The sequence below is a fragment of the Nesoenas mayeri genome (genome assembly GCF_963082525.1).
Source record: "Nesoenas mayeri genome assembly, chromosome: 4".
Lineage (NCBI taxonomy): Eukaryota > Metazoa > Chordata > Aves > Columbiformes > Columbidae > Nesoenas > Nesoenas mayeri.
In genome coordinates, this window is record NC_137540.1 from 71,457,987 (window position 1) to 71,483,073 (window position 25,087).

Below are 25,087 nucleotides of genomic sequence, written 5' to 3' on the forward strand. Positions count from 1 at the left end.
GCGGCATGGCGGCGGGCCGGCTCGGGGGCAGCTCCTGGCTGCGGGCGGTATCGCTGAGCGGGCGGTGCTGCTTAACGGGAGGAAGGCGAGAGCGCTACCGGTAAGGCTCTGCCCTTCCCTCAGCGGAGGGAAGAGAAGGACTCGGCGGCGGCGGTGGCGCCGCGGAGGAATCAACGGGAGGGTGGGGGGTGGTCTGAGGAGTTGCGGCGCGAAAGGCCGCGCGTGCCTGGCGCGGTTCTAAGCCCTGTGGGGCGCTGTGCGCATGCGCGGTGGTGCCTTGGGCCCATGGTGGGCAAGGCGGGCTTGGCGTGGTCTGGGGCAGGGGAGCGACTCCTTTGGGTTTTTCCCTACTTTTGGTGGGTTCTGCGGCTCGGAGTCGCTCGGGAGTGCGTTTGAGCTGTTAAGTGATTCCTAGAGCTGCATCTCTACGAAAAAGCAGGGGGAAGGTTGCTTTCAGGGTGTGCATCGAGTGAAAAGGCCCCGCTCGACTGGATGCTCTTTATAGGCAAAACCTATCTCACGCCTGAAATGGCAAAATCATACCTAATAAGTTTATGTGACATAGGAACAGCTTGGTAAAGTACAGAGATATAAATTCATGTTAATACTGTCTCCCTCAGGGTCAAGGTCAGTGTAGAAGCACATGCAAATGCCAGGGTTACAGTAAGGCTTAGTGTTAGATTGATTATTGAGGAAAAAAAAGTATGTTCATGCAATTTTTTATTCGTATTAAAAGCAGTAAAATATGAGCAATTGTAGCAATCACATTTTGATTGGAAAAAGCTCTTGAGATCATCGAGTCCAACTGTTAACCTGGCACTAAACCACGTCCCTAAGAACCTCTGTCCTGCGGCTGATCTGAGCACAAAGCAGCCGCTTTGTGATACAGCACAAGCAAGTTGATGTGGATGTGCCTTCTACATCTGTGGTTACATGAGTGCTATCTGCAGCTCTGGAAGGACTGGGCACCTGGAACTAAACAGTCCTCATTTCCCTGCTCCCCCTGCTCAGGGTCTTCTGCTTGTATAAACACTATTTCAGTCTAAAATAGTTTGGAAAAGCTACTGCTTTCAGCTAGATCCTGACTATGTAACATAAATTGTCTTTTCTGATTTATGTTTCTTTCTAAGATGAAGTAATTTCTGAAAACTACTTTTAAAGCCATGGTAGCCCCAAAACTAAAGAATTACAAATTTTATGTAACATTATTTTCTTCATGTAACTTCTCGTCTCTTGAAACTAAGGCTTTAAGAGAAGCATCAAGTATGACTTTTATGGTAATAATTTGGAGTTAGTAATAGTGCAGCATTTCCAGTTACTTTTCCCCATGAATGTTTAATTAATTCTGTAGTCCAGAATTGTGTTAATGTACTTTTGCTGTACTAACGTGACTGCTATAAATTCCAAACTCTTTCTGGTTTCTAGGTGCTCTTCTAGTAGTACGGCTCTTGGGAAGACTGTGGAAAATTCAGAAGGTATGATGGCTTAATTACTAGTTCCTTGCCTTTGTCTTTTTATTCTCCATACAGCATAGTGTGTCAGGACATAAAGAACACACAAATGCCCTCTTTCCCCTTCTTGGGTTTTCTTTTGCCCCTCTTCATTGTGCAGAGATTTCTTGGCTTGACAACCCTCACCACCAACCAGCTCTGTGCTCTGAGAGCATGGGCTGAGTTGTCCAGTTCCACGAGCTGCCCTTTGAAATAGAAAAACTATAAAATAAAAATAAGGAGTTTTCCACCTTGATCCTGACAGCTTCCTTCATGTTCTTGCTTCTTCTCTGTACACCTTGCCATATTTCTGCTATGAGTTTTGTGAGAAGCATATATTGGGATGCTTGGAGTAATGTTGCACGTGAGAACAAGTTCCTGCTGGTCAGTAACAGCTCGTGGAAGGGCCACACAGAGGCAGTGGGAAAAGTGCCTGTGCAAACCCTGACTCTGGGGCTTGGAATCAGGATGTCCCACATGCTCCTCTGTGCAGGAATTTGCTAAGATGTTTTACTGACAACCTTCAGCTGCTTCTTTTGGTATTGTTCTTTTTTGCCTCTTTGGGAAAACTGGCAAAATTGGTCCTTGGGATGGAAGGAACTGAGCAATTGATGTCAGGCTGTTGGAGCAGAAATGTGAGAGGCCACTTTGCTGTAATATTCAGCAACTGAACTGCAGAAGCCACATGGGCAGAGATGGTAAACTTTGAACTGGGGGACTAAGAGTAGGAAAGCAAGGGACTGGGAAAAGCTGGGGCTCAAGTGAGAAGACACAGGATAAGGGATGACTGAAGAAGCTTGAGTGGGTAAATTGATACAATCTCTTTGACATTTGTTTACCACAGAGCCCTGATCCTGTCTTGACACACAACACATAAGGTCCCCACCAGCCTTTTCTATTATCATTGCAATAAATTGTGGCCTATATTAGATTATGGTTTTAAAATCCCCACTTTAGTACTTTCAGCTGGATCAGCTTACATCAGTTTTCACAAGATCACCATTTTCTTTGGGCTTCTATTTGTTTCTAATAACAGCTTTAATATTGTTTCTCACAGTTACTGAAGAGGAAATTGTGCTCCCCCGAAAGAAAACCTGGTGAGTGTTTACTGCTGTGGAACATCTCTTGACCTGGGAGAAAATAATTGTTAGAAAGCTAAATGTAGTCTGTCCACAAAAGTTGAAAAAGAAGGTTCAGATTGCTGTATTCCTGGATTTAATGTCCCACTAGTGGCTTTCCTGCTGACTGGGAGCTCTGGGAATATTCTTATCTATTTCTGTGCAGAATATGTACACTCCATTCCTGACCTTTCTTTTAACAACAGTTAAAAGGATTGAATTTTAAAGCATTGTTCTGTTTCCTTGTAAAAGAAACCATTCACTAAAAATCTCTAAAATCAAGTTCATTTGGCTGTCTGCACATGGGTGTGTTTCTTTCAGCAAAATAAACTTGACCATTGATAACTGGCTGAATAAATCCTGTTTAGAAATTATGCAGCTGAACAAAATCTATTTTGTTGGAAGCACCTAAGATTGAATTGCGTGACTGTACAGCAAAAATTGAGTTTATAGCCAAATGGTGTCTGCAGGTAAACATAAAATAAGCCCACCTTCACCTAAACAATTTCACTGGCCTTTCCTTAAAACACAACCGATGTCTGAAGGATCCACAGGCACAGGAGTCTCCAAGACTTGCGTCCGAGAGGGATTAATGTATCCATCCCTTAGAGATGGAGGGCTCGGAGACGAGCATTCTAGGGAATTTTTTCTGTCCCTTCCCTGTGTTCTTTCTTTCTTTCATAATATATAATAATGGCAGGAATGATAGCAGGAAACACACATGCTTTTCTAGTTTTCCCCAAGGTCTTGTCTTTTTCCTGTTGTTGCAGAACTGAGACCATTTTGGCAATTTTCCCTCCCTTTGCAAAAAGTGGTATTTTCTAAGTGCATTGTTTCCTAGAACTGGAAATCCTTATGAGCCAGGATAACTCTATGCTTGTTCTGCCTACAGTGTAATGCGTAACATTCAAAGTCTGCAAACAAATATTAAGCAAAGCTTCTTTATATTTAGGGATAAGCTAGCAGTTCTTCAGACATTGGCTTCTACTGTGAACAGGGTGAGTAGTTCCGTTCATCATGGAAACAAGTCGAGTTGCCCATCTCAAGTAATTGCCTTGCACACTGAAGGCTCTTCTACTTTGGCCATAAATGAAGGATGGGACTTTTACATCTGTTTTTAATAGGGCTTTCTCTTTTACTCAACACATTTTGCATCATTCTAATGCTAAGGGAGGGCTGTAATATTTTGATTAGGGTTTTTCTAGCATCAGGAGCAAGTTCTTTTACCATTTGAGCTTCCCATTCCAGGCACCTCTTCCTAATCTCAGTCCAGAAAGCGAGCCTTGAGCAATGAGGGGCTGCTCTTGCTAGGCCACAGCTGTAAATGCTGTGATGCCATTCTTTAATCCTATGTTTCTCGAGTTCTGGCAATTGAATCTGATCCTGCAAGTCCCCTCAGCCCCGCAAGACTTTTACAGTTGGGGTCCCACTTGCTTTGCAGGGCACTTATTGCTTGGTGTATTATGGTAAGGACCCTCTTGTTGTCACTGTGTTAATCTGTGTCTGTAAGGGAAATGCTTTTTAAACAATTTCCGAACAGGCTGAACCCTTTGGAACAAGGTGAACTTTTGTAAAATGAGCATCAGGAGGTGGTTATGGTGTAAGTGTTTATTTGCCTTAAATGCCATGAGACAGCGTGATATGACTACAGCACACCTGTGTGTTTAACTATAGACATTTCAATGCTGGATTCTCTTTTCTGCAGGATCCTACTGCTGCTCATTATGCGTTCCATGATGACCCTTTCCTTATGCCAAAAAACGCAGCCAATGCTGTAAGTATTTCCTTTCAAACCCTTGATAGTTTTCCCTCTTCCCCTTTCATCTAGGCAATGAAAACTCTAATTGGAGCCTAGTTTCGATTACAAAAGAAAATGAAGTGTCACATTTTCTTTCAGAATTTTCTCCTCTGTGTATTTCTGAATGCATAAAGACTGTGGGATTTCTGTGGACAAATCCACCCTGTGCACACAAAGTTCTCTCTTCTTCCTGCCCCTGTAGGGATATTCCAGCTGACACAGCTCTGTTAATATTAGTGCAAGTTAGTGCCTTACCTGCTGAGTTGTTCTGTTTCTCCATGTTCTTAGTCAGTTAAATAACTCCCAACAGTAATTCTTTAGGTAAGGTATTCAACCTATTGAAACTATTTACATACCTTGGATATAGACTGTGATTATGTGGCATTGCAAGCGTTGAGATTTTGCGCTTACAGTTTAGTTGAATTTGAATTAAATCTATGACTTAAAACACACAAGGTCACTAGTGTGTGTGTGTGTTACTACATAAACTACGTGTTGCCATCTAGCTGTCCTGACCAAGCCCCAGGAATTTTAGTTTTAGCACAGAGCAACTGCTTGGTAGGTTTGGCTTATGGAAGTTGCAGTATTGAGATGATAACAGAAAGGAAGAAGGAAAGGAGTATTCTCCTAATGTTATCTTTGCGTAAGATTGAAGATCATAAGGCTGAGGCAGGAGAAAGCAGAACTGGAGATGAGGGCAAGGAGGAAGTGCTGTGTGTGGTGTTAATTAAGGCGTAACGAGAAAGGACTGGGAGCTGAGAGATGTCATGGCAGATCCGTGGTATGGCTACGAGAGAACTTCAGTTCTGTGTGCCAGAGGTAAAGCCATTGAGAAGGCCAAAGGCAGCTGTTGAATGTGAAGAGTTTTAAATGAAACTGAAAAGGAAGGTCTGACTTTAGAATTGAGGAAAGGAGGTGAATGGGAATCAGGTGATGCTCTTGGAAATGACAGAGAAACATCTGAGTGCTGTAATTTGAAAAAGTTGCTTTCAAGCTTGAGGTAGTAGTGCAGCATTTCACATGTATGGTAGAGAACTTTGTCCCTTGACTAAGTGACAGAAAAATAAATTAAAGTCTCATTTAAAGAGCAGGTGTTCTTATATTGGCCTAAATACCAGAATGTTTTATCTGGAATGTTGTCTCACACCTGTATTTTTATTAAGAGGTGAAAAGGACACATGACTTTAATTTGATTCCATCAGAACACTCAGCTTTATGGAAAATGTTTTACTTACTCTCAGCCTTTTCATTGTGTTTCTTCATCTTGTTCTCTCATTCCTATGCAGCGTCTATTTTTATTGTCAAAGGAGTCTGGGAGAAATGCTGCAAAATACATTATTAAGCAATTTCCTCAATATTTTGACAAGACTTTTGCAGAGCCCAACGTACAGGTAAGCGTCTTGCTTTTAATTTTTGTTGTATTTGTGCATTGTCAGGTAGTGAAATCAACTGTAAGCCTGGTCCAAAACTAATACAAAAGGGTAATTTTGTTAACTATTTTGCAGACTGTTGTGAAAGCAGTGCTGCATTTCAATTGTTTTTCTGAAGCAAACATTTTTCCTGAGGAATCCTATATCATGTCCGATTCTTTAGATAACAATAAGAAAAGAAATGTTGTTTAGATGTTGACTTCCTAACATGAAAGTGGGAGATCAGGATACATGGTCCTTGATCACCAGGACTGCTGCTGTTAGACTGGGTGGGTTGGGAAATTATCAAAGCAGTGTATTGGGTGAAAAGTAAGCATGTTTGCTTTAGAGAGGATTTGAGCTTGTGTCTAACTTGCACTCTTTCCTTTTAGTGCTTGATGCCTGAGATTCTTACACCTCAGATTGAAGGAGTGAGTGAGGAAGCTCTAAAAGAGCGTATCCACCTCCGAAAGGTGAAAGATTCTGTGGACCTGTATGATCAGCTTGTACAAGCAGGTGTGTGATCACCTGCCAGATTCTGTGGTCGAACTCTACTTCAAGTTGTGGCAAAAATATTTTAGTAGCTGGCATGGACTGTGGGAACAATTTCATTATTATATTTCTGCATTTCACAACTAACTCCGCTATGGTGAAATGGTCCTCCAGAATTATTGGGCCCTCACTATCCACTGCTTGTCTGACATGTCACTTTGGTGATAAGGAGAACGGATGATTTCTTGGTCAAAGAGCAGGTGATCTGGTGTTGAGGTTCTTTTCCTTCTCTTCCAAAGTGGAAGAATTTCTGATGCAGTAGAGTAGGGCCTGTGGCTGGGCGATACCATTCTGCCCACAAAGGTTCTCGTGCAGTTGCATATTGGTTGGTATAACTACTTCTGTTCCAAGCACTTTGCTGCTGTGTTGAACTGGTAGAGCGTACCGGCTGGGTGCCCCTTCTGTGGACCTGCCCTCAATAAATGAGGAGGAAACGAGAAAACTGTAACTGCCACAGCCTCCGAAGGAGCAAAACTTACTGGGAAGATGAGACCTTCTCATATCTGCTCCAAGATGGAAAGGAGATGATTCCATCAAATAGTTCTTGCATCGGTTTTAAATCTGCGTCGTAGAAGGTGAAACACACGAAGTAGTCTTCACAGCAGGGTGTATGTGTCCTAGAAGTAGTTATGAAAAGCACTAGAAATTTCAGATGTCTTCTTGGGCTTGTGCTGCTTCACAGTTTTGACTGCCAGCTGCCTCTTTCCTCTCCCACTTGGTCAAGAAAACTCTACCTTTTCAGTGGCTTCAACAGAAAATCAGATACTGTAATTCAGTGTTAAAATTGGCTCCTGCTGTGGGTGGGTTTGTGGAAGTATTAGTGTCACACTCAGGTTTTACAGACTTGCTAGAGAACGCTTTTGTTGAAAGAGAACAAAGTGGCGTAGCTGGATGTTCAAAAGTTTTCTGATATGACAGCGGAATGGTGTGTTCTTTGCGACTGTTTTATGTCCTCATTTTCTATAGGTACTCCTGTATCTCTGGAGACCACAAACAGCCTTTTAGATTTGTTATGCTTCTATGGAGATGGAGAATTTACTCCAGAAAAAGAAGAAGAAGAAAAAGAGGATTTGGAAGAACCAGAGGTATAAAAAAACCTGTTGATGTCTATTTTTATTTCTTTCATATGTAGTGGGAGTGTATCAAGGTGATGTCAAGATTCTTGTACTGTGACTGCCTTCTGGAGAGATGGTGTGAGGTGGGTCAGATGCAGTCAACATTCCCAAGAGATAGGGCAGTTATAAAATCCTGTGTCTGATGTAGTAGCAAAACTAGTTTCTGTAAAGCTGAACTTAGTAGCTGGAACCCTAGTCTTGTCTTAGTTCTGCTGAACTGCCTTTAAATAACTGTTTCTCACTTGCAGCGTTGTTTTTATAGTTGCCTGTAAAGAAGAACTCTAGTACCTTTAGTGTAAAATCAGCTGGCTAATTTAACTTCCATATTAACTGCATTTCAATGAAGTTGAGGGCTCCTTGTGTGACCTCAGAGGAGCCGGTTGTGGGGTACAGTAGTAGATGTGTTGCACAATACTTGTCCCTGAGAAGACTGTTGAGGGAGAAGGAGTTTTACAGAGTATTTACTATAGTCTAATGATTCCCACCAACTCCACAAATACATATGATTTGTCTTATTAGTATGTTTAATAACACAAACGGTGTTCTTAATCTACTTATTGCTTCCTGAACATTATAATAGAAATTTATTTTAATGTAACCCATTAAAAAACACATTTGGTAGCATGTAAATTGCTGCCGAACTCCTGTGTTGTTAGCAAATCACATCACTTGCTGTTTAATCCTAACTTCAAACTCTGAGAAACTTATTTCTGCAAAAATCTCTCCAGGGGAACGCTTCAGAGCAGAAAGCTCCAAAGAGGCAATTCCAAAGAGGTTCACAGTCATCTGACTCTAGATGGAGGTATAGAAAATGTTGCCAATATTCCTGTATTTTGTGGGTTATGCACATGCATTGGTGTTATAAAACAGACTTAAAGACCTTTCTGCAGCTCATACTTGCAGGTGTTACTTGTTAAAAACTTCTGGGTTTGCTAATATTTTATTAAAGTGGTTGTAGAAGATCTCAGAGTATCACAAGTAATATATTTGAATATCAGCCCTTGGGAGTACAGCCCATTATTTGGTTATGTGTGTTGAATCTTTTTCCTAAAGGTGTCTTATACTTTGTTCTTTAACATTCAGCTTGTTCATTGATTCTAGGGAGAACAACAACGCTGAAAGAATATTTAAGATAATGCCAGAGAAGAATGCACACTCCTATTGCACAATGATCCGTGGGATGGTGAAGGTACAATTATCCTTCAGTGCTGTGAGGACTTTTTTCACCTTCTGAAGTCTCACACAGTCATAGAGATTATTTTTCTTGTTTGTTTTGCAGCATGGGGCTTCTGCTAAAGCTTATGACATGTACATAGACTTGCTGAATGAAAGACACAAAGGTAAGTGTCTCCTTGTGTTGGTTTGTGGTCGTCTAAGTAATAGGCACCCGTTGTAGGGTACGTGAATATTTCTTTCATGGCAGTGATGATTGGCGCAGGGGTACGGACCTCAGCTGGATCATGGGAGCTGAATGCAAACTGGTTCTTTCAGTGCAGCTGGCGTGTGGCTGGCTCGCTGGAAACAGGTTTGCATGAGACTTTGCCAAAATCTGAGCCATGTTAGAAGAAGCTTTCCTGTAAAATGCAATCATCAGTTAATATGAATTATCTTTCCTTTTCCAGCTGATGTACACACCTTCAATGCACTGATTGCAGCAGTCCCGTATCTAAAGGAGAGGTTCTTGGAGAGATGGGAATTAGCCAAGGTAAGGAGGTTGAGCAAAAGTGGTGAGGAAAGGGTAAGAGTGTAGGGGCTGGCTCTGCTCTGCCAGTAGAATTTTGCAGTTCTTAGAAGACTAAAAACGAGAGCTTTGTACAAAGATATTAATACCTGCTGCAAAGGAAGTGCACTGGTTTAAACATAGAAACTAACTATTGAGGAGTAGAAAATGTAGAACATACCTGATCCAAGAACTGTCTGGACAGAAAGTAATTGGGTAATTATGCTGGGAGATAAAAACAAACGATTTTACATAAAAACTCTTGGAATTGTAATTCACAATTGTATGATAGAAATGAAATTTTGAGGGGTAGCAGTAGAGGCTCTGGTTTTAATGACACAACATCAATAAAGAAAAATAGTATGACATTTAAGAATTTTCTTGATGTTCTAAACACAGATCTCCAAGCTCTAATCTGATGTAATTTTGTAGTCTTGGTTTTGGGGCAAATTAATTAAAAATTATATAGCACTCCCTTAATAAATGATCGGTTGGGGTACAGTTGTTCACTTGCAGACAGTGAGAAGGATTAGATTGAGGAAATGCGTGTCTGCCTACCTGAAAGCTGGACTATCCTCCATAACGTGTGAAGCACTAAGGATTTAGGTGTTTTGTTTAAGGTCTTCCTGAATCACATGGCTCAACAGAAGGTGCAACCAAATGTGCTCACTTTTAATGCTTTACTGAAGACTCTGAGAAGATGTGGTGGTGTAGGCAGAAGTATGTCTTTATCGGTAATAAAGGAAATGGAAGCACTTGATATAGGTAAGAGAACCAGAATGGTTAATATATTCCAGTACCGCCTCCAGAATAGTTAAGCATTCAGCAGTAAACAAAACAGTGTTCCTTAGTTGCAGGGAAGAAATCTAGAGCTTGTGGAAAAAAAGCATTTCTCAACTTCACTATTTGTTTATTTTTACAAGAGAACTGAGAAATAAAAATGTGCGAGTACTAAGCTGTGGCCACTCAGCAAGCCCATGCCTGTGAACTCCAAATGTAATCATCATCTTCAGTCTTTGTTGAGTGTTGATTACTACTTAGAATATGGTGTGTGCACTTAGTTCCTTAGGTCAAATAATTAAGAATTTTGATGCTGTAGTTGGGATTAGGAGCAGGTTTATCATTATATTTTTAGCTCTAGTTACCTCTAGCTACTCAAGGACGGGTGTGTGTATGCAGTGGGAGAGTGTGTCCTGGCACATAGGCTCTTTCTCAACTGCATCCTTATTGTAGTGTTGCTGTAGAAATAGTGAATAATAATAATAATGAATAGTGAAGAATAATAATAGTGAATTATTCACTATTATTATTATTATTCACTATTATTATTCTTCACTATTCATTATTATTATTCACTCTTTCTACAGCAACACTACAATAAGGATGCAGTTATATTTTGCAGCAGTTGGCTTCCCATAGATCAAGGAGATTTACTTCTCAAGCCAGTTCAGGTCCATATATCTACATATCTGCAGAAAAGAAGCTTTTGATCGAAAGATTTTTATCAGCAAGTTTGCTGATGACACCCAGCTGGGAGGAGTGGCTGACACACCAGAGGCTGTGCTGCCATCAGAGACCTGGACAGGCTGGAGAGTTGGGCAGGGAAACATTTAATGAAATATAACATGGGAAAATGTAGAGTCTTGTATCTGGGTAGGAACAACCCCAGGTTTCAGTATAAGTTGGGGAATGACCTATTAGAGAGCAGCGTAGGGGAAAGGGACCTGGGGGTCCTGGTGGACAGCAGGATGACCATGAGCCAGCACTGTGCCCTTGTGGCCAGGAAGGCCAATGGTACCTGGGGTGTATTAGAAGGGGGGTGGTTAGTAGGTCGAGAGTGGTTCTCTTTCCCCTCTGCCCTGGTGAGAACACACCTGGAATATTGTGTCCGGTTCTGGGCTGCTCAGTTCCAGAAGGACAGGGAACTGCTGGAGAGAGTCCAGCGCAGGGCAACAAAGATGATTAAGGGAGTGGAGCATCTCGCGTGTGAGGAAAGGCTGAGGGAGCTGGGGCTCTTTAGCTTGGAGAAGAGGAGACTGAGGGGTGACCTCATTAATGGTTATAAATGTATAAAGGGTGAGTGTCAGGAGGATGGAGCCAGGCTCTTCTCAGTGACAACCAGTGATAGGACAAGGGGTAATGGGTTCAAACTGGAACACAAGAGGTTCCACTTAAATTTGAGAAGAAACTTCCTCTCAGGGTAACAGAACACTGGAACAGGCTCCCCAGCGAGGTTGTGGAGTCTCCTACTCTGGAGACATTCAAAACCCACCTTCCTGTGTAACCTCATCTGGGTGTTCCTGCTTTGGCAGGGGGATTGAACTAGATGATCTTTCGAGGTCCTTTCCAATCCCTGACATTCTGTGATTCTGTGAAATGGTGGTTTTTGATGTCAAATAAACATTGCAAAACAGGGAATATCTGCACAACTGATTTGATGTCTTATGGAGTGTCCTTTGGCCTAGGAATGTGCTCGTTGGTACGCTCAAGATATGTTCATGAGCATAAGGGAACCTAGCTATGAAATACTGAATATTAGTATTCAATGAAAGCAGGGAAACTGGGCTGCTCGGCCCATAGCAATATGGTGCAGGGGGAGAAACTATAGGATAAATTTATCTGTGCTGTCTGGTTGGTGGGGCTGGAGACTGAATTAGTGCTCAGGCATAAAGCTCAGCCAAGAATGTCAAAGTAACTTCAATGTTTTTGCTTTTCAGAGCCCAGCCTTGCAACGTATAATCACCTTCTCTCTATATTGTATAAAGGCGGTATGTGCAATATCAACTTGTTCTCTTTAACACTTGCTGTAATGCTTCCCAAATGTGGTGGGTGAAGGTGGTTGATTAGTAGATTAAAACACAACTTCTTATGTGTGCAATCCTAATGTTATCTGAGCAGTTTGATTCTATTTAGGTGAAGAAAAAGCTAGAGGATCATAACCTCTTATAGGGATGGAAGAGTCCTTGTGGTTTTGGAACTGGCAGAACTGAAAAGAAAGTCCATTTCCTTTCCTTTTGTGGCAACGAGTTGATAAAGCCAAAGAGCAAATGTTACTAAGTCTCTGAGGAGGCTGGATCTGATGACAACGCTGTTGATTTGATAGACTGTGCCACTCACAGGGAAGAAATTGCACAGGGATTCTGTTATTCTGCAACAGCTCTGTGCATTGGAGCTGTCTTGAAATACAGCTGTGTTGGACGGCAGGAGCCCAACTGTTGGAGATCCTTTAGCTGCAAATCTGTAGGCACAGGAAGAGAATAGACATGATAGTCGTAACTGCAGTCCTTGTGTTTTAACAAATATGGAGGAACTGCTCTGGAATCTCTCTGGGTTTGGTTGTTGGTTTATTTCTTAATTGTTTCCCGTTTTAGTTTCTTTTTTTGTTTATGAAATGCCTTGCTTTTTGCAGTACAGTGTTCTAACAGACAACCTTCCAGGCCTGTTGGATTCCCTGCTAGAATGTACTTTTATCTTTCTGAATCTGCCCTGTTGTGCTGTGGAAATCTGGCAACAGTGGGGCAAATTTTAGAATAAACAAAACTGTAACTGGTGTGGAGCACCACGAGTAGGGACACAGATAGGAGAATTGTGACGCTTGTTTGAAATCACGTTGCTTGTTTCCATTTCCGTATTAAATTTACAGATTGACACTGATCACTAATGAAGTGCTTAGCATAACAGAGCTGTGACGTTGCTTTTCTGTTTGTCCCACAGTTGATCTTCACTCATCAGGCATCATCTCTGAGGTGATAGATGACGTTGAAAAGAGAAGTTTCACTCCCCAGGACCCTGATGATGGTACGGACTTCAATATATCTTGTGATCTGCCTTGTTTAAGCTTGGGTGAAAAGGTACCTGGGAAGGATGCATGCACCTTGCTTGGGTCAGTTCCTTCTGAGACTGTTTGGAGACAAAAGAAAGAACAAATTCTAGTGCTGGGAGGTTGTGCTGTGCATTGCTGCACTGCCTTCTGTGCAGAAGTAGGAGTGTAGCCCGTGTTTGAGCCCCACACAATAGAAAACACAAGGCTGTTTACAAGACCAGTTTAAGGAGGAACATCTGGTAGCAGCTTCATGAAATGATAAATGTCTGGTGAGCAGCAGGTTTTTGTTGTAGTGTGGTGTGAGTTCCTGCTCTAGTTCTTCCTAATCCTTTTCAGAAAACTGCATGGAATAAAACCTCATGCAAAACTGAAGCTTGGGTCTGTAGAAAGGGATAGATTCTGAACATGCCACATCTCACCGGCTCTTTCTGCCATGTGACTTTGTCCTTGGATGTTCGTAGCCTTTCTGTACATACAGAAGTAGACGCAGCTTCAATCTGAAGACACGTGGCCAAGAGGGGTCTGTAGCTGTGCTGTGTACAACATGGTGTTAACAAAGTGTTGAAAGCAGCTGACAGTTCTATATATGATAGGATGAAAAAGCTTCAGGAAACCAGCGATGAGTTGATATATTTTTTGACCATTCAAAGGACAAAGATTATGAGATTGTGTTGAAGTAGCATAGTAGGTCATCCTACCAGCGATTTGATTTTTTTATCCGCAGAAAGAAGCCTGGCAATAGTCAGAATGTTGTACACTGTCATTTCCTTCTGCCCTGGTGTGTGCATTATACCGTTTCTTGCTCTGGCTCTAAGCTGCTGCCAGAAGTGCAGACAGTGACGGTACCTGCTCTGCTCCCTCATGCTCGTTACAGAGATACCACCATTAGCAAAGGCAGTGACGATGGGCACAGAGCTACAGGAGTTGAATGAGCATTTCTACATAGTGATTTAAATAAAAAATGAGGTTGCTTATATAAGACTATATGATGGAGAAAAGTGGAAATTCCCTCTGAAAACACCAGACATGATCCCACAATACTGCTGCTGGCTATTTCTGTGGAAGAGCTAAAAACCTAAATGTCATCACATTATACTTCTTCAAAAGCTACTGTTTATCTGCATGCTCAGAAAGGCCTTGCTCCCACTGTGCAATGTGCAGTGCCCCAGCCAGGCTGTCACACGTTTGATTCTGCATACATAAGAAGAAAGAAACCACACTAGAACAACACAACAGGAAAAACTTGAAATCCTCTAAACTAGTAACAAAAAATAGTGAAATAATCAATTATGACAGATCTTTCAGTACTATTTAGGAACTTTTATTTTAACGACACCCAAACCCAACTCATATGCTGTGAACACACATCTTTAGACCCATAAAGTTCTTTTTCCAAGCAGTGCGGGCCAGAAATACAGTAATTTGAATGTGTTTTGCGGACGCTTTGTAAAGTTTTTCAAGATACTGTGGATTTGTCATATGGTCAATTATACCCTTTAAGTGTGATCACTACAGAACACAGATTCAGGAATAAATATACTCCATGAATCTGGAGCTTGAAAAACTGTAAACTCCAGAGCTCCACGTAAGAGCTGTTTTACTCTGGGAGATTAGATGTATGGACTTAAACACTCCATTCTCAGAAGGACTGAAACCTGAACGTGGAGTGTTGTAGCTCAGTTTGTCCTGGAATTTATTTAAATCAGCATTTCTTTTATTTTGTTTTCTTTTTTCCACTGAGAATTTTGCTAAAGTGTACAGGACTTTCCATTCTACACTTAGCATTTTTAAAATGGACTTTACAACTCAATGCACTTTGTAGTTTTTACAATGTATACAAATACATCTTAATAACTGGAACTGAAAACTGATATTTCACCTTAATGCTGCAAAAGAAATACTTTCAGTCATCATATAGGTTGTTCTGTTTCTGGCTGCTGAAACAGAGTGACCACTAAATTTCCAAAACAACAGTTGAATGCATTCATAATGATTTTAAAATAACTCCACCCTCATAATTATGCCAAGTGAAAAATACTTTCAAGTTGCCTGTAAAATGTCTGAGCAAGATGTATATGTAGATGTATTTTTACTCTTCTTCGAGGCGGGATCCTTGTGTTCTTTTGGTAATTGCTTTTGGAGAATTCAGGTTGACACTTTGAACAAAACTGAGGCTTCTTTTTCCTTAGTGTGTTGTTGTATGTGACCTGACTCTTTCCTTCAGGAACCTCTGTGTTCTCTGCAAGGCCTTTCCTTGGCACAGAGGATTCCGTAGACTGTAGCTGAAGTGCATACTGAGCACCCAAGTAACACACAAATGTTTTTTTGCACTTATAAGCATTAGTTAATTTATTAAGTCTTGCAAGGGAAAGGAAGGTGTGCTGTACCTAGCCGTTTTAAGTAAATTATCTTACAGGTCTTCCCACCATTTTGCTATTGACAACTAGCTGTTGTTTCAGTCTCTGGTAGCATCTGGTGCCCTTACATATCCTTCAGAAAACCCAAACCAGCTATGCAAAATTCTCAGCACACAAATGAAATGAGCTACTGAGCGGGACACTTTCTGTCCTTTGTCCCGCTGTGGCTTTCTTTGTCTCCCTCAGGCAGCATCAGTCCTTGTGCTGCTTTGAAACATCAGCCACAGAAAACAGAGTCAAAGCCTCAAAGAACTGGCAGGAGACATTTTCAGGGGGAGATGGTGTGTTCTTGGGCAGCTCTGGGTACACTCAAGTGCTGGGCAACCTGCCTGAACACCCATCTCTGTCACACGTGTTCTTTTGCACTGGAGTTAATAGAGAAGGTGAGTGACGTGGCTGCCTTTTTTTGTAGCCTGCCTGTTACACAAAAAATGCTGTCCTGCATCAAACAAGACAATGTAGTTTTTGTAAAACTACCTAAAGTCAAACAGATCATCTGCTTAAATGTCTCCAAAAGCACAGCAGTAGAGTTGCCTCCAGAACACTGGCTGGTGAAACTAACACACCAAAGTGCCTACATATTATGTCAATATCCCTGCTATGTTGTCAAACTGAGCTACAAATGCAGCTTTCTAATTGGACGTGTCTCATCCGTCCCCTGGGAGGCTGCGTTAACGAGCTGCTGGATGGCTCCTTGAAGGTTTGAAGCTAACAGACTGTTGTCTCTTTTTCAGCCAACTTTTTCCCCACTGCTATGCAAGCGGTGAGTACCTCTTCCCTGCAATCCGAATTCCTTTGAGCCCTCCAGCTGTTTCAGAGCTGCCTGCGAGTTTTCCAACGTGTCATACAAGGTTTAACTCTCAATATCTTCCCCTTTTCACCCGTGTCCATCACCTCCTGTAAATTTACTCCATAATTCTGCAGTTCTTTGCTTGATACCTCCTAAATTGGTAACGTCCATGCCTGTGATATGTGCATCCCTTGCTAGAGATGGCTGCATAAATCCCTGTCTGCTCTGACCTACCTCCTGCTTGTAATACTGCAGTGGTCAGACGATCTCTGCACCGAAAGGTGTCGGTTTAGGTTAGAAAGCTCTTGCCTATGTGTCACATATTTGTCTCAACAAAATGCCGAGACAGTAACTGCACTGAACTGCATCCCCTCAAAAATGTTTGTCAGCTCATTACTCTTCATGACAGTGGGTCTCGGAGGGATGTATTAAGTATTATATTCGGGAGCTTTAAAATCAGACTGGTTTATTGCAGTGCTGTGATCTTAAGGATATCAAGCTTGCCTGTCAGTTAAATAAGGCACTGGAGAAGGGAGACAACTGGAAATTCTTGGACATGGATCGGTTAAACACCTACTGGTGAGTGAAGTGCAGGTTCCCTTCAGTGTCTTGCGTGTTTTTGTCAATTTGAGTACGAACTGGAATTCGAACGTTGCGCAGAAGGGTGTTGCTTTGAACATCAGCTGGTTGTTGTGTGCACAGTTTTGGAATTAAGTGACAAAGTCCCTCTTAAGAACAGTAGTAGCTTAGGATTTATTTTTAGTTTGTGGCCTTGCCTGAAATCAAATATAGTGTCTTGGAGCATCAGTTTAGCTTAATACCCACCCAACAACTGCACCAACCAGTTGTATTTTCTACAATCCTGTTGTCCACTTAGGATGGCAGCTTAGGAGGTGACACCAAACCAGAGGCCAGGTCAGATCTGGTGCTCTGCACAGTGTTGCAGAGGTTGCAGTGCAGCAGGTGTGTTCAGGCACCAAACTGCCGTGTAATTCCACCATGTGACACTGTGATCGTAGCATCTGAAACGTCTTTACCAACATCATTAAGTGCTGCAGTCACTAAACGGATTTAAGTACTTGGAGCATACGGATTTGAAGAAAAGCGCTTCTAGGCATTGGAACTAGAGATGTTCCATTAAATTCATGAAAAGTAATTATAATCAAAATAAGATGTATTTTCAGGGCTGGGGTGATTCCTGTGATCTGACCTTATTTAATTTGTAAATAAATCAAGGGAAATTAATGGCAATTAATGTCATCTTGTACAGACGTTTTTCCTGTTCAGTGCCCCGGATCAAGGTTCCAGGTTTGTATTGCAAACCTGCACAAGTAACCAGGTTAATTTAGGTCACTTCTTAAAGTGGTTCTGAACCCCAGGTTGCATTTGAGAGGAAGTCAAGATACCTCAAGCCTGCTGGCAGGCAGGCAGATTGCATGCTTTAGAGATGTTTAAAAGGCCGTGGCCCAGTTCTTACTAATTCTACCAATTACTTAGTGTCAGCATGACGTTCTATCATAAAAAACGCTACTGCTTTTTTTATTATATGGAGTTTTGCAATCACACAGTGAAATTTCCCTGATCTGTGGTAGAAATCTGATCAGAACACCATCATTTGCTCATGTTTCTGTATGGTTTGGCTGATCTAATCGTTACTGAATTAGAACATTTTCCCCCCCGTAGGTCAAAATTCTTTTCATTGTTGTGTATGATGGAACAAATCGATATTGTGTTGAAATGGTACAAGGAAATGTCGTGTTCGGTAAGTGCATCTTAGGGTAAGCAAGCTTCACAGCTTTAGTGTGTAGCAGTTACAGTTTACTGAAGTGATTCTTTTCCTTTATCAGCTCTTTTATCCAACTCCAAAAAATATATTGGACCTTCTTCAAGCACTGGATGCAGCCAACCACTTGGAAGCCATCCCTTCAGTCTGGGAAGGTCAGTGATGGCCACATGGCTACATCAGCAGTTCAATAAAAGTCAGGAGCAATGAGTAGGGAGGTAGTTGGTCAATTTCCCGATGCTCAGAACATCCACGACCCCAATTTGATTCATTGAAATTAGTTGCCTGTTAAGAAGAGGAGACAAGAAAGCAGCTACAGGCTTTAGCACACAGCAAATATGGTACTGTCACCCAGCACTGAGGGAACAGACAGGGGTTTTTTTAGGGGTCCTTGGCAAAATGATGACAGCACCAAGTTGTAGTTAGAATTAAAGCTTTATTGTCTTCACAGGATTTTATGATTAGCATAGCATGGAATTTATAATCAGAATAGCACAGGATTTCTGTAAGCAGAATCTGTGTGGTACAATTGTATGAGTAGCATAGTACAGCATTTTATAGCACTACTGAGCTTGTGGGTTCTAATCATCTGGACCCTCTGCAGCTCGAGTCAAGTCTTAGTACTTGGTTTGCTGTATCAGCGTAAAAATCATCATGTAGCTTTGAAAAACATAAAAGAATATGAGTCACTGCTCAGTCCTCAGAGGAAGCAGATGACAGTGGAGGTGCCTCTGGCTGCTGGGGGGTCATGAGGCTCACTGTCCAGCAGTGTTTTGGGTCCAGGTTGCCACTTAGGACCTGGAACTGCTTGATTTTGGAGAGAGTGCTCTGTGGTTCCTTCCCTGTTCTGTGACAGGGTCACCACCACAGGGTGCTGGAGAGCTTGCAGGCCATTCAGGGGGGCAGTAGTCGACCTGACACCCAGGAATCTTCAGGTCGGCAGGGAGGGGAAGAAGAAATTCGTTTGGTTCATCTGCTTGGTGCACAGGACCTTCAGGGCCTGGTAATGAGGGGAAAGGGAACTAATATGAGAGCTGCTCAGTCACAGGGAGTTGTTGTTTGCCTTACAAAATGGCATTAGTTATGCTGACTGTATTACCAGGGGTTGGGAGCAGGGGTTACTGGTCACACCTACTAACTACTGCCTTTCTCTACACAGATGTGAAACAGTTGGGGTTTAATAGGAGACATGACGTGTTGGAAGAGCTCTTGTCTTTGATGAGCAGGGATCAGCACCCCAAGGAGGTGAGGAAGCTGTCCTGCTTTAACCCTGAGGAGCGGCTGAGCACCACGCAGCCACTCACTCACTCCCTCCCCAGTGGGGTGGGGTAGAGAATTTGAATAGTTAAAGTGCAAAAACTCGTGGGCTGAGATAAAGACAGTTTAATAAGCAAAACAAAATCAGGAATTGGTTCACCGCTTCCCATGGGCAAGCGGGTGTTCAGCCAGCTCCAGAAAAGCCGGATTCCATCATGTCTAACGGTTACTTGGCAATAGAAACGCCATCTCTCCAAATGTCCCCACTTCCTCCTTCTTCCACCAGCTTTATATACTGAGCATGATGTTACATGGTGTGGGATATCCTTGGGGTCAGCTGTCCCCACTGTGTCCCCTCCCAGTGTCTCGTGTCCCCCCAGCCCACTCGCTGGTGGGGGGTGTGAGGAGCAGGAAAGGCCTTGGCTCTTTGTAAGTGCTGCTCAGCGATAACTAAAACACCCCTGTGGTATCAACGCTGTTTGCAGCACAAATCCAGAACACAGCCCCTACCAGCTGCTATGAAGAAAATTAACTCCGTCCCAGCCAAAATCAGTGCAGAAGCTCAGGGAAAAGAGCTGTCTCCCCATTTCTGTGTGCAGCACACAGACTGTATTTGTCACATCAGTCTCAGAGGTCTAGTTCCGGCACATAAACCATTACGAATTTCCAGATCTCTGTGAGCTTATCCAGGTCTGCTAAACCCTTCGGATTGTCTTCAACCTATAGAGAAACCTCACGTTAATACAGACCAAGATCTCTTCATTAACAGGGTTTGGAAGAATAATCCAGCCCCGCCAGCCACATCACGTGGCAGAACTCAGGGACTTTTGGCAAAGGTGTCATCGCGGTAACTGGCTCCTCAAGCTGAGGAGGGTTAAGGGCTCAGGCCTGTTGCAGGGGTCTCAAATCCAGGTGGTCCTGCAAAGTTGCCTAGTGGGGACATTTGTCCTGACAGAAGTGATTTTCCTGCCAGGAGTAACCACTGTTGATTCACAAATTTAAATCGCACATGGGACAGACCTGTAGGATCCGAAGGGGGAATTGTACTGGAAAGGATATGTTAATTCTGGAGGTTTTGGCATTAGTAGCACGATCTTTTTTCACAGATTCAACTGGCGTTTGCCAGCTGTGCTGAAGACATCAAAGCTGTCCACGAGCCAAGCGGGAGGGAGCAGTTCCCCTTGGAATGGACCAGCAGCACGCTGGGCCACGTCGCTGTCTTGTTTGCCAGGGCTGGAAGAACCCAGGACGCTTGGTACGTGTGTGGCTGCCGTCAGCTCTTGGCTTAATCACACCAATCAAAAGCTAAGGCTGATTGCCTTGGAACGCTGGTGCAGACAAAGGGAGGGGATAAGTCTGTATTTTTCTTAATTTATTGTGCATTCTCAGCACCTTGTTGTAGTTTTGTATCTTAAAAAGAGCTTAGAACATGGTACAGCTGCTTCTGGCAAGGTGGAGTTTGATCATCGCTAAGCACTGCTGATTGCCTGCAGCTTCCCCTTCTCTAATTGTTAGACCTGTTTGGAATTCAAACTGCTCAAGAGATCAATTAGAGTTCAATTAAAGTTTTAATTAGAATTAACCCTGATTAAAAATGTAAAGAGAATATTTTTAGAACTCGTAGCTAAACACTTGAAATACTGGATAAAATATCTACCTTCCAATTTAAGGTTCTGAGCTATTTTCTGTTAAATACAGATTTTCTCTTTGCGCTGTTTCCTTTGAAACAAAGAAGTGGCAAGTGCCCTTCTAAAAACATGTAGTATTTTAAAGTAAATACGCCACCAGCTACACTTGTAGGTTTTTTTACCACTAGTTAAGCTATTCTGTGTTAAACTAATCAATGATAGAGCTGGTATACATTGCATCTGCCGGAATACAGCACAGGGTCTGTTTCACATCTGTGGGGAAGATCATTTCAGGAAATTGAGCTTGTCCGTGTTTCAGGGGGCTTAGCCAAGAGATTTAATACCTGTCTGTTCCTGTGCTTTGTGGTGGGATTTGTTTTTTAAGGGGTTTGTTTGTTTTCTTTTTGAACAGGAATATGATGGAGCGTTTCCAGCAAATCAATAGGATTCCCACGTGAGTGTTTGTGTGTTCTGAGCCTCCCCTTTGGCTGTGATTTTGTTATAACCGACAATAGTGGTCCGTAACTTACTGTTACCTGTGAAGCATGTGCGTGTCTGTCCCTGTGAGCACGAGTATGTTTATCCAAATGATTTGTTTCAACACCTGTCTAAAGAAATAGCAGAAATGCAAAGAGGAGGTTTAAGTGGTTGACCCTCAATGTCATCGAGTGAAGCTCTGGGACACGGATAACAGAGTCATTGAGTGACTCAGCATTAGAAATTGAAACTAGAACATCTCATTTCCTCTGTGTTCAGAAAAATTCGAATATGCTGTTAACCAAGCGTAGGTGCTTCAAAGGTGTCTGGGTTTCTGAAGATAAGTTTATCAGGTCAAATCCTGAATCCTGTGTGGCAACCTATTAGCCTGTAACATGAAGCTTTTCCCTGGGTTTTGGAGGAAAAAATTTAGTTTGAAGTTTGAAAGGCTGAGGGAGCTGGGGCTCTGGAGCTGGAGAAGAGGAGACTGAGGGGGTGACCTCATTAATGTTTATAAATATGTAAAGGGTGAGTGTCAGGAGGATGGAGCCAGGCTCTTCTCGGTGACAACCAATGATAGGACAAGGGGTAATGGGTTCAAACTGGAACACAAAAGATTCCACTTAAATTTGAGAAGAAACAACTTCTCAGTGAGTGTAACAGAGCCTGGAACAGGCTGCCCAGGGGGATTTTGGAGTCTCCTCCTCTGCAGACATTCAAACCTGTCTGGACACCTTCCTGTGTAACCTCATCTGGGTGTTCCTGCTCCGGCAGGGGGATTGAACCGGATGAGCTTTCAAGGTCCTTTCCAATCCCTGACATCCTGTGATTCTGTGAAGTAGAAAACAACTTCTAAGGCATAGTAATGCAGTTGAAAGAAACAGACAAACAAACCTAAGCAGCTGCTTGGTGCTCATGGAAATGAACACCTTAAATGTGATGTTGGAGATGGCAATGTCACCAAGACCCAGGACGTTCTCCAGGGCTGCCTGCACCAGGACAGTGTGTGGTGCCCAGAGCAGTTGGTTTGTGGCCCAAGGAAGCCCTTAGGCTGCCAAGCCACGTCAGAGCCCGAATCCATTTGAGGAACAGGGAAAGGAGAATTCTGAACTCATGGTGTAGCTGATGGTTTGCGGATCTCGTGCGTTACAAATGTGAAGGGAGATCAAGTCTTTTCCCTGCTGTTCCCAAATGGATCAGAGGTTCTTGTGGTTGAACTATCCTCTCCCTTCTCTGCCAAGCTCCCTGTGGCACCAGCTGCAAACACCTTCTTGTTTCCCTGCATGAAAGTGAGAGCGGTGTCCCCAGCTGCTGTCACAGGTGACAGAGGGGCAGAGCCAGCGCTTGGATGTGAAACGGAGCTGGCAGAGCAGAGCTGGCTGTCAGCAGCTCCCCGTGCCCGCGGCCAACGCGGCAGGGAGACACCTGCCTTGGGCTTAAAAGCTGTTATGGGTCTCTTTGAAGCTGGTGAGGGGTCTGGAGCACAAGTCTGGTGGGGAGCGGCTGAGGGAACTGGGGGGTTCAGCCTGGAGAAAAGGAGGCTGAGGGGAGACCTTATTGCTCTCTGCAGCTGCCTGAAAGGAGGTTGTAGCATGGAGGGGGTTACAAGTGACAGGAGGAGAGGAAATGGCCTCAAGTTGTGCCAGGGGAGGTTTAGATTGGATATTGGGAAAAATTTCTGCACAGAAGGGGTTGTCAGGCATTGGAACAGGCTGCCCAGGGCAGTGGTTGAATCACCATGGAGGTGTTTTCCAGCCAAAGCGATTCTATGATTCTGTACCTCTGCCAGCCACGTCAAAGAGGCTGAGGGCCTGATCTGGGGATTGTAAAGAGGGGAAGGTTGTTTAGGCTGTTGCTGAGGTGAGGTCCCTGTCCTGGGCAGTGAGCTGCTGTCCTCTGGTTTTATGCAAGGACAAGTATTGTTTTCTGCCAGAAGTTCACACGCACATCATATTGGTATGAGGTGAAACTCCTGGCAGGAGCAGAATGGGGCTGGTTGAGTGATCTGACAACATCCTCTCCTTCTCTAAAGCATCTGCTTGTAAGTTTGTGGCCATCTCATCCGGAGCCCCATGAGCAGCCACTGTTTGCCTTTGCTTTTGCAGTGACCAGGTGATGGATGAGTTCTTGAACTGTGCTAAACAAACCAATTGCCCAGATGAGGCGATTAAGCTGGTGAAGCTGGCGGCGGCCCTCGGTCTGCCTTCATCTCAACGTCTTAAAACCAGAACGGAGAAGGAATTTGAACTCTCTGAAAAGCAGAGGTAAGTCGGGGAACTTCATGTTACTGCTGGAGGGGTAGACAGGGTGTGGGAGGGGTAACTCCTGCAGAAAGGCTTCTCCACCAAGGCGGCAGAGCGCAGGCTTCAGAATGGCGTCCTTTTGTGTTTATGGGTCGCTTCACACCCCCAAAACGGTCCCTCAGTTTTCAATGCCACGCTGTATCCATCCCACCTAGGAGGGAAAATGACTTTCCACCATGGGGTAACCCTTATCCCCTGCTCAGATCTTTGCCTAGCTGGGTCTGGCCACCTAAAAGACTTTAATTTGAGGTTAGTAAATCAGGGAATTGGTACGGAATGGCCCTGCGTGTGGTGCAGAGCGCTGAGGCTCACAGTCAGTCTTCACTACATCCCACCAGCCACCAGTGTTGGTTGCTGAGCTGCTGCAGCCACGCTCAGATGATGGGATGAGCCTGAGGGACCACAGTTTGGAGCCAAGTCCTGCACCCTTGACATCTGTCCCACCCTTGTCTGTGTTTCCAAAAGGAAATGGGGGCCCTGGCCTGGCCTGTGAGGGCAGTAGTCATCAGACAGCCCATAATGTTCTCTTTGTTGGGGTTTACCCTGTGTTCTGGATTTCTTTCAAGCAAGAGTCACAAGAGGTGACTGATGACAGGGCTGTTTTCCATCTGCAGGAAGACATTGGAGAGTATCGAGTCAGACAGCGACAGCAGCGACAGTGACAGCGACAGTGACCGTGACTGACTGTGCCTCTCGCCTCCCTCGTGGCAGAACCGGAGGTGTCTGAGAAGTGAGATCACCCGTGGGCTGGCACTGCCGAGTGCTGCAGGACCTGCTTGGCAAGAGCAGGTTGTCCATGGTGGAGCAAGGCACAAGCTGTCCTGTTGTACCTTCTTGGTAACTTCAAACACAGCGTGGGCTGCACCAACACAGCCCAGCTGAGGTGCTGCAGGAGCGCTGCTGCCACAGGCTGCTCAGCACCTTCCAGGATTTGACACCTTGAGCGAGACTTCTGGGACTTCAACCTGCACCAGAGATAATTCCTTTCCAGCGAACTTTCATGAACCACTTAAATATCAAGTTCACTCTGTATGTAAACACCGTAAGCAATGCAATACTCATCACCTGTGGTTATTCCTCATCCTTTTTGGCGTTTTGGGATTGTAGATGTTAAAAAGCTACAATTTGTACAGCTGGAGACTATTTAATAAACAGCTGATACTAAATACTACTGTGCTCTGATCATCCCTGTGCAAAAACTGCTCTGTGATAAAGGTCAAGCTGATGCAGAAGGCAGCAGTAAAGCTCGTTGATGGCGATATTTGCTCCAGAGAGCAAACCTGCCTGTTCAGGACTGGGTGAGTAGTACAGTTTATGGGGTAGATGAAGGATGAAGGGCTCAGCGGCAGTGAGATGCTCTTTGCCTTATTGTACTGACAACTTAAAACTAGTTCGGTGAGGAGAAAA

General features: G+C 43.5%; 1 protein-coding gene across 2 annotated transcripts; it reads left to right on the plus strand.

Annotated features, from left to right (window-relative positions):
* Positions 1-5: 5 nt before the first annotated feature.
* Positions 6-24,796, plus strand: PTCD3 (pentatricopeptide repeat domain 3; the record flags this gene model as incomplete). 2 transcript variants are annotated; one of them, XM_080343756.1, is made up of 24 exons in its annotated part: positions 6-100; positions 1,426-1,475; positions 2,548-2,587; positions 3,561-3,606; positions 4,314-4,382; positions 5,693-5,797; positions 6,208-6,331; positions 7,334-7,452; positions 8,211-8,284; positions 8,584-8,671; positions 8,762-8,822; positions 9,105-9,187; positions 9,823-9,967; positions 11,920-11,970; positions 12,917-13,000; positions 16,177-16,205; positions 16,708-16,811; positions 17,916-17,994; positions 18,080-18,170; positions 19,175-19,260; positions 20,379-20,527; positions 21,313-21,354; positions 23,483-23,641; positions 24,295-24,796. In XM_080343756.1, the coding sequence occupies 24 exons, from the start codon at positions 6-8 to the stop codon at positions 24,362-24,364; spliced, it is 2,043 nt and encodes a 680-aa protein (XP_080199882.1). In that variant the 3' UTR covers positions 24,365-24,796. The 2 variants fall into 2 exon arrangements, with proteins under 2 accessions (XP_080199882.1, XP_080199883.1); XM_080343757.1 differs by lacking the exons at positions 6-100; positions 1,426-1,475; positions 3,561-3,606 and having other exon boundaries at positions 2,547-2,587.
* Between the last annotated feature and the right edge of the window lie 291 nt (positions 24,797-25,087).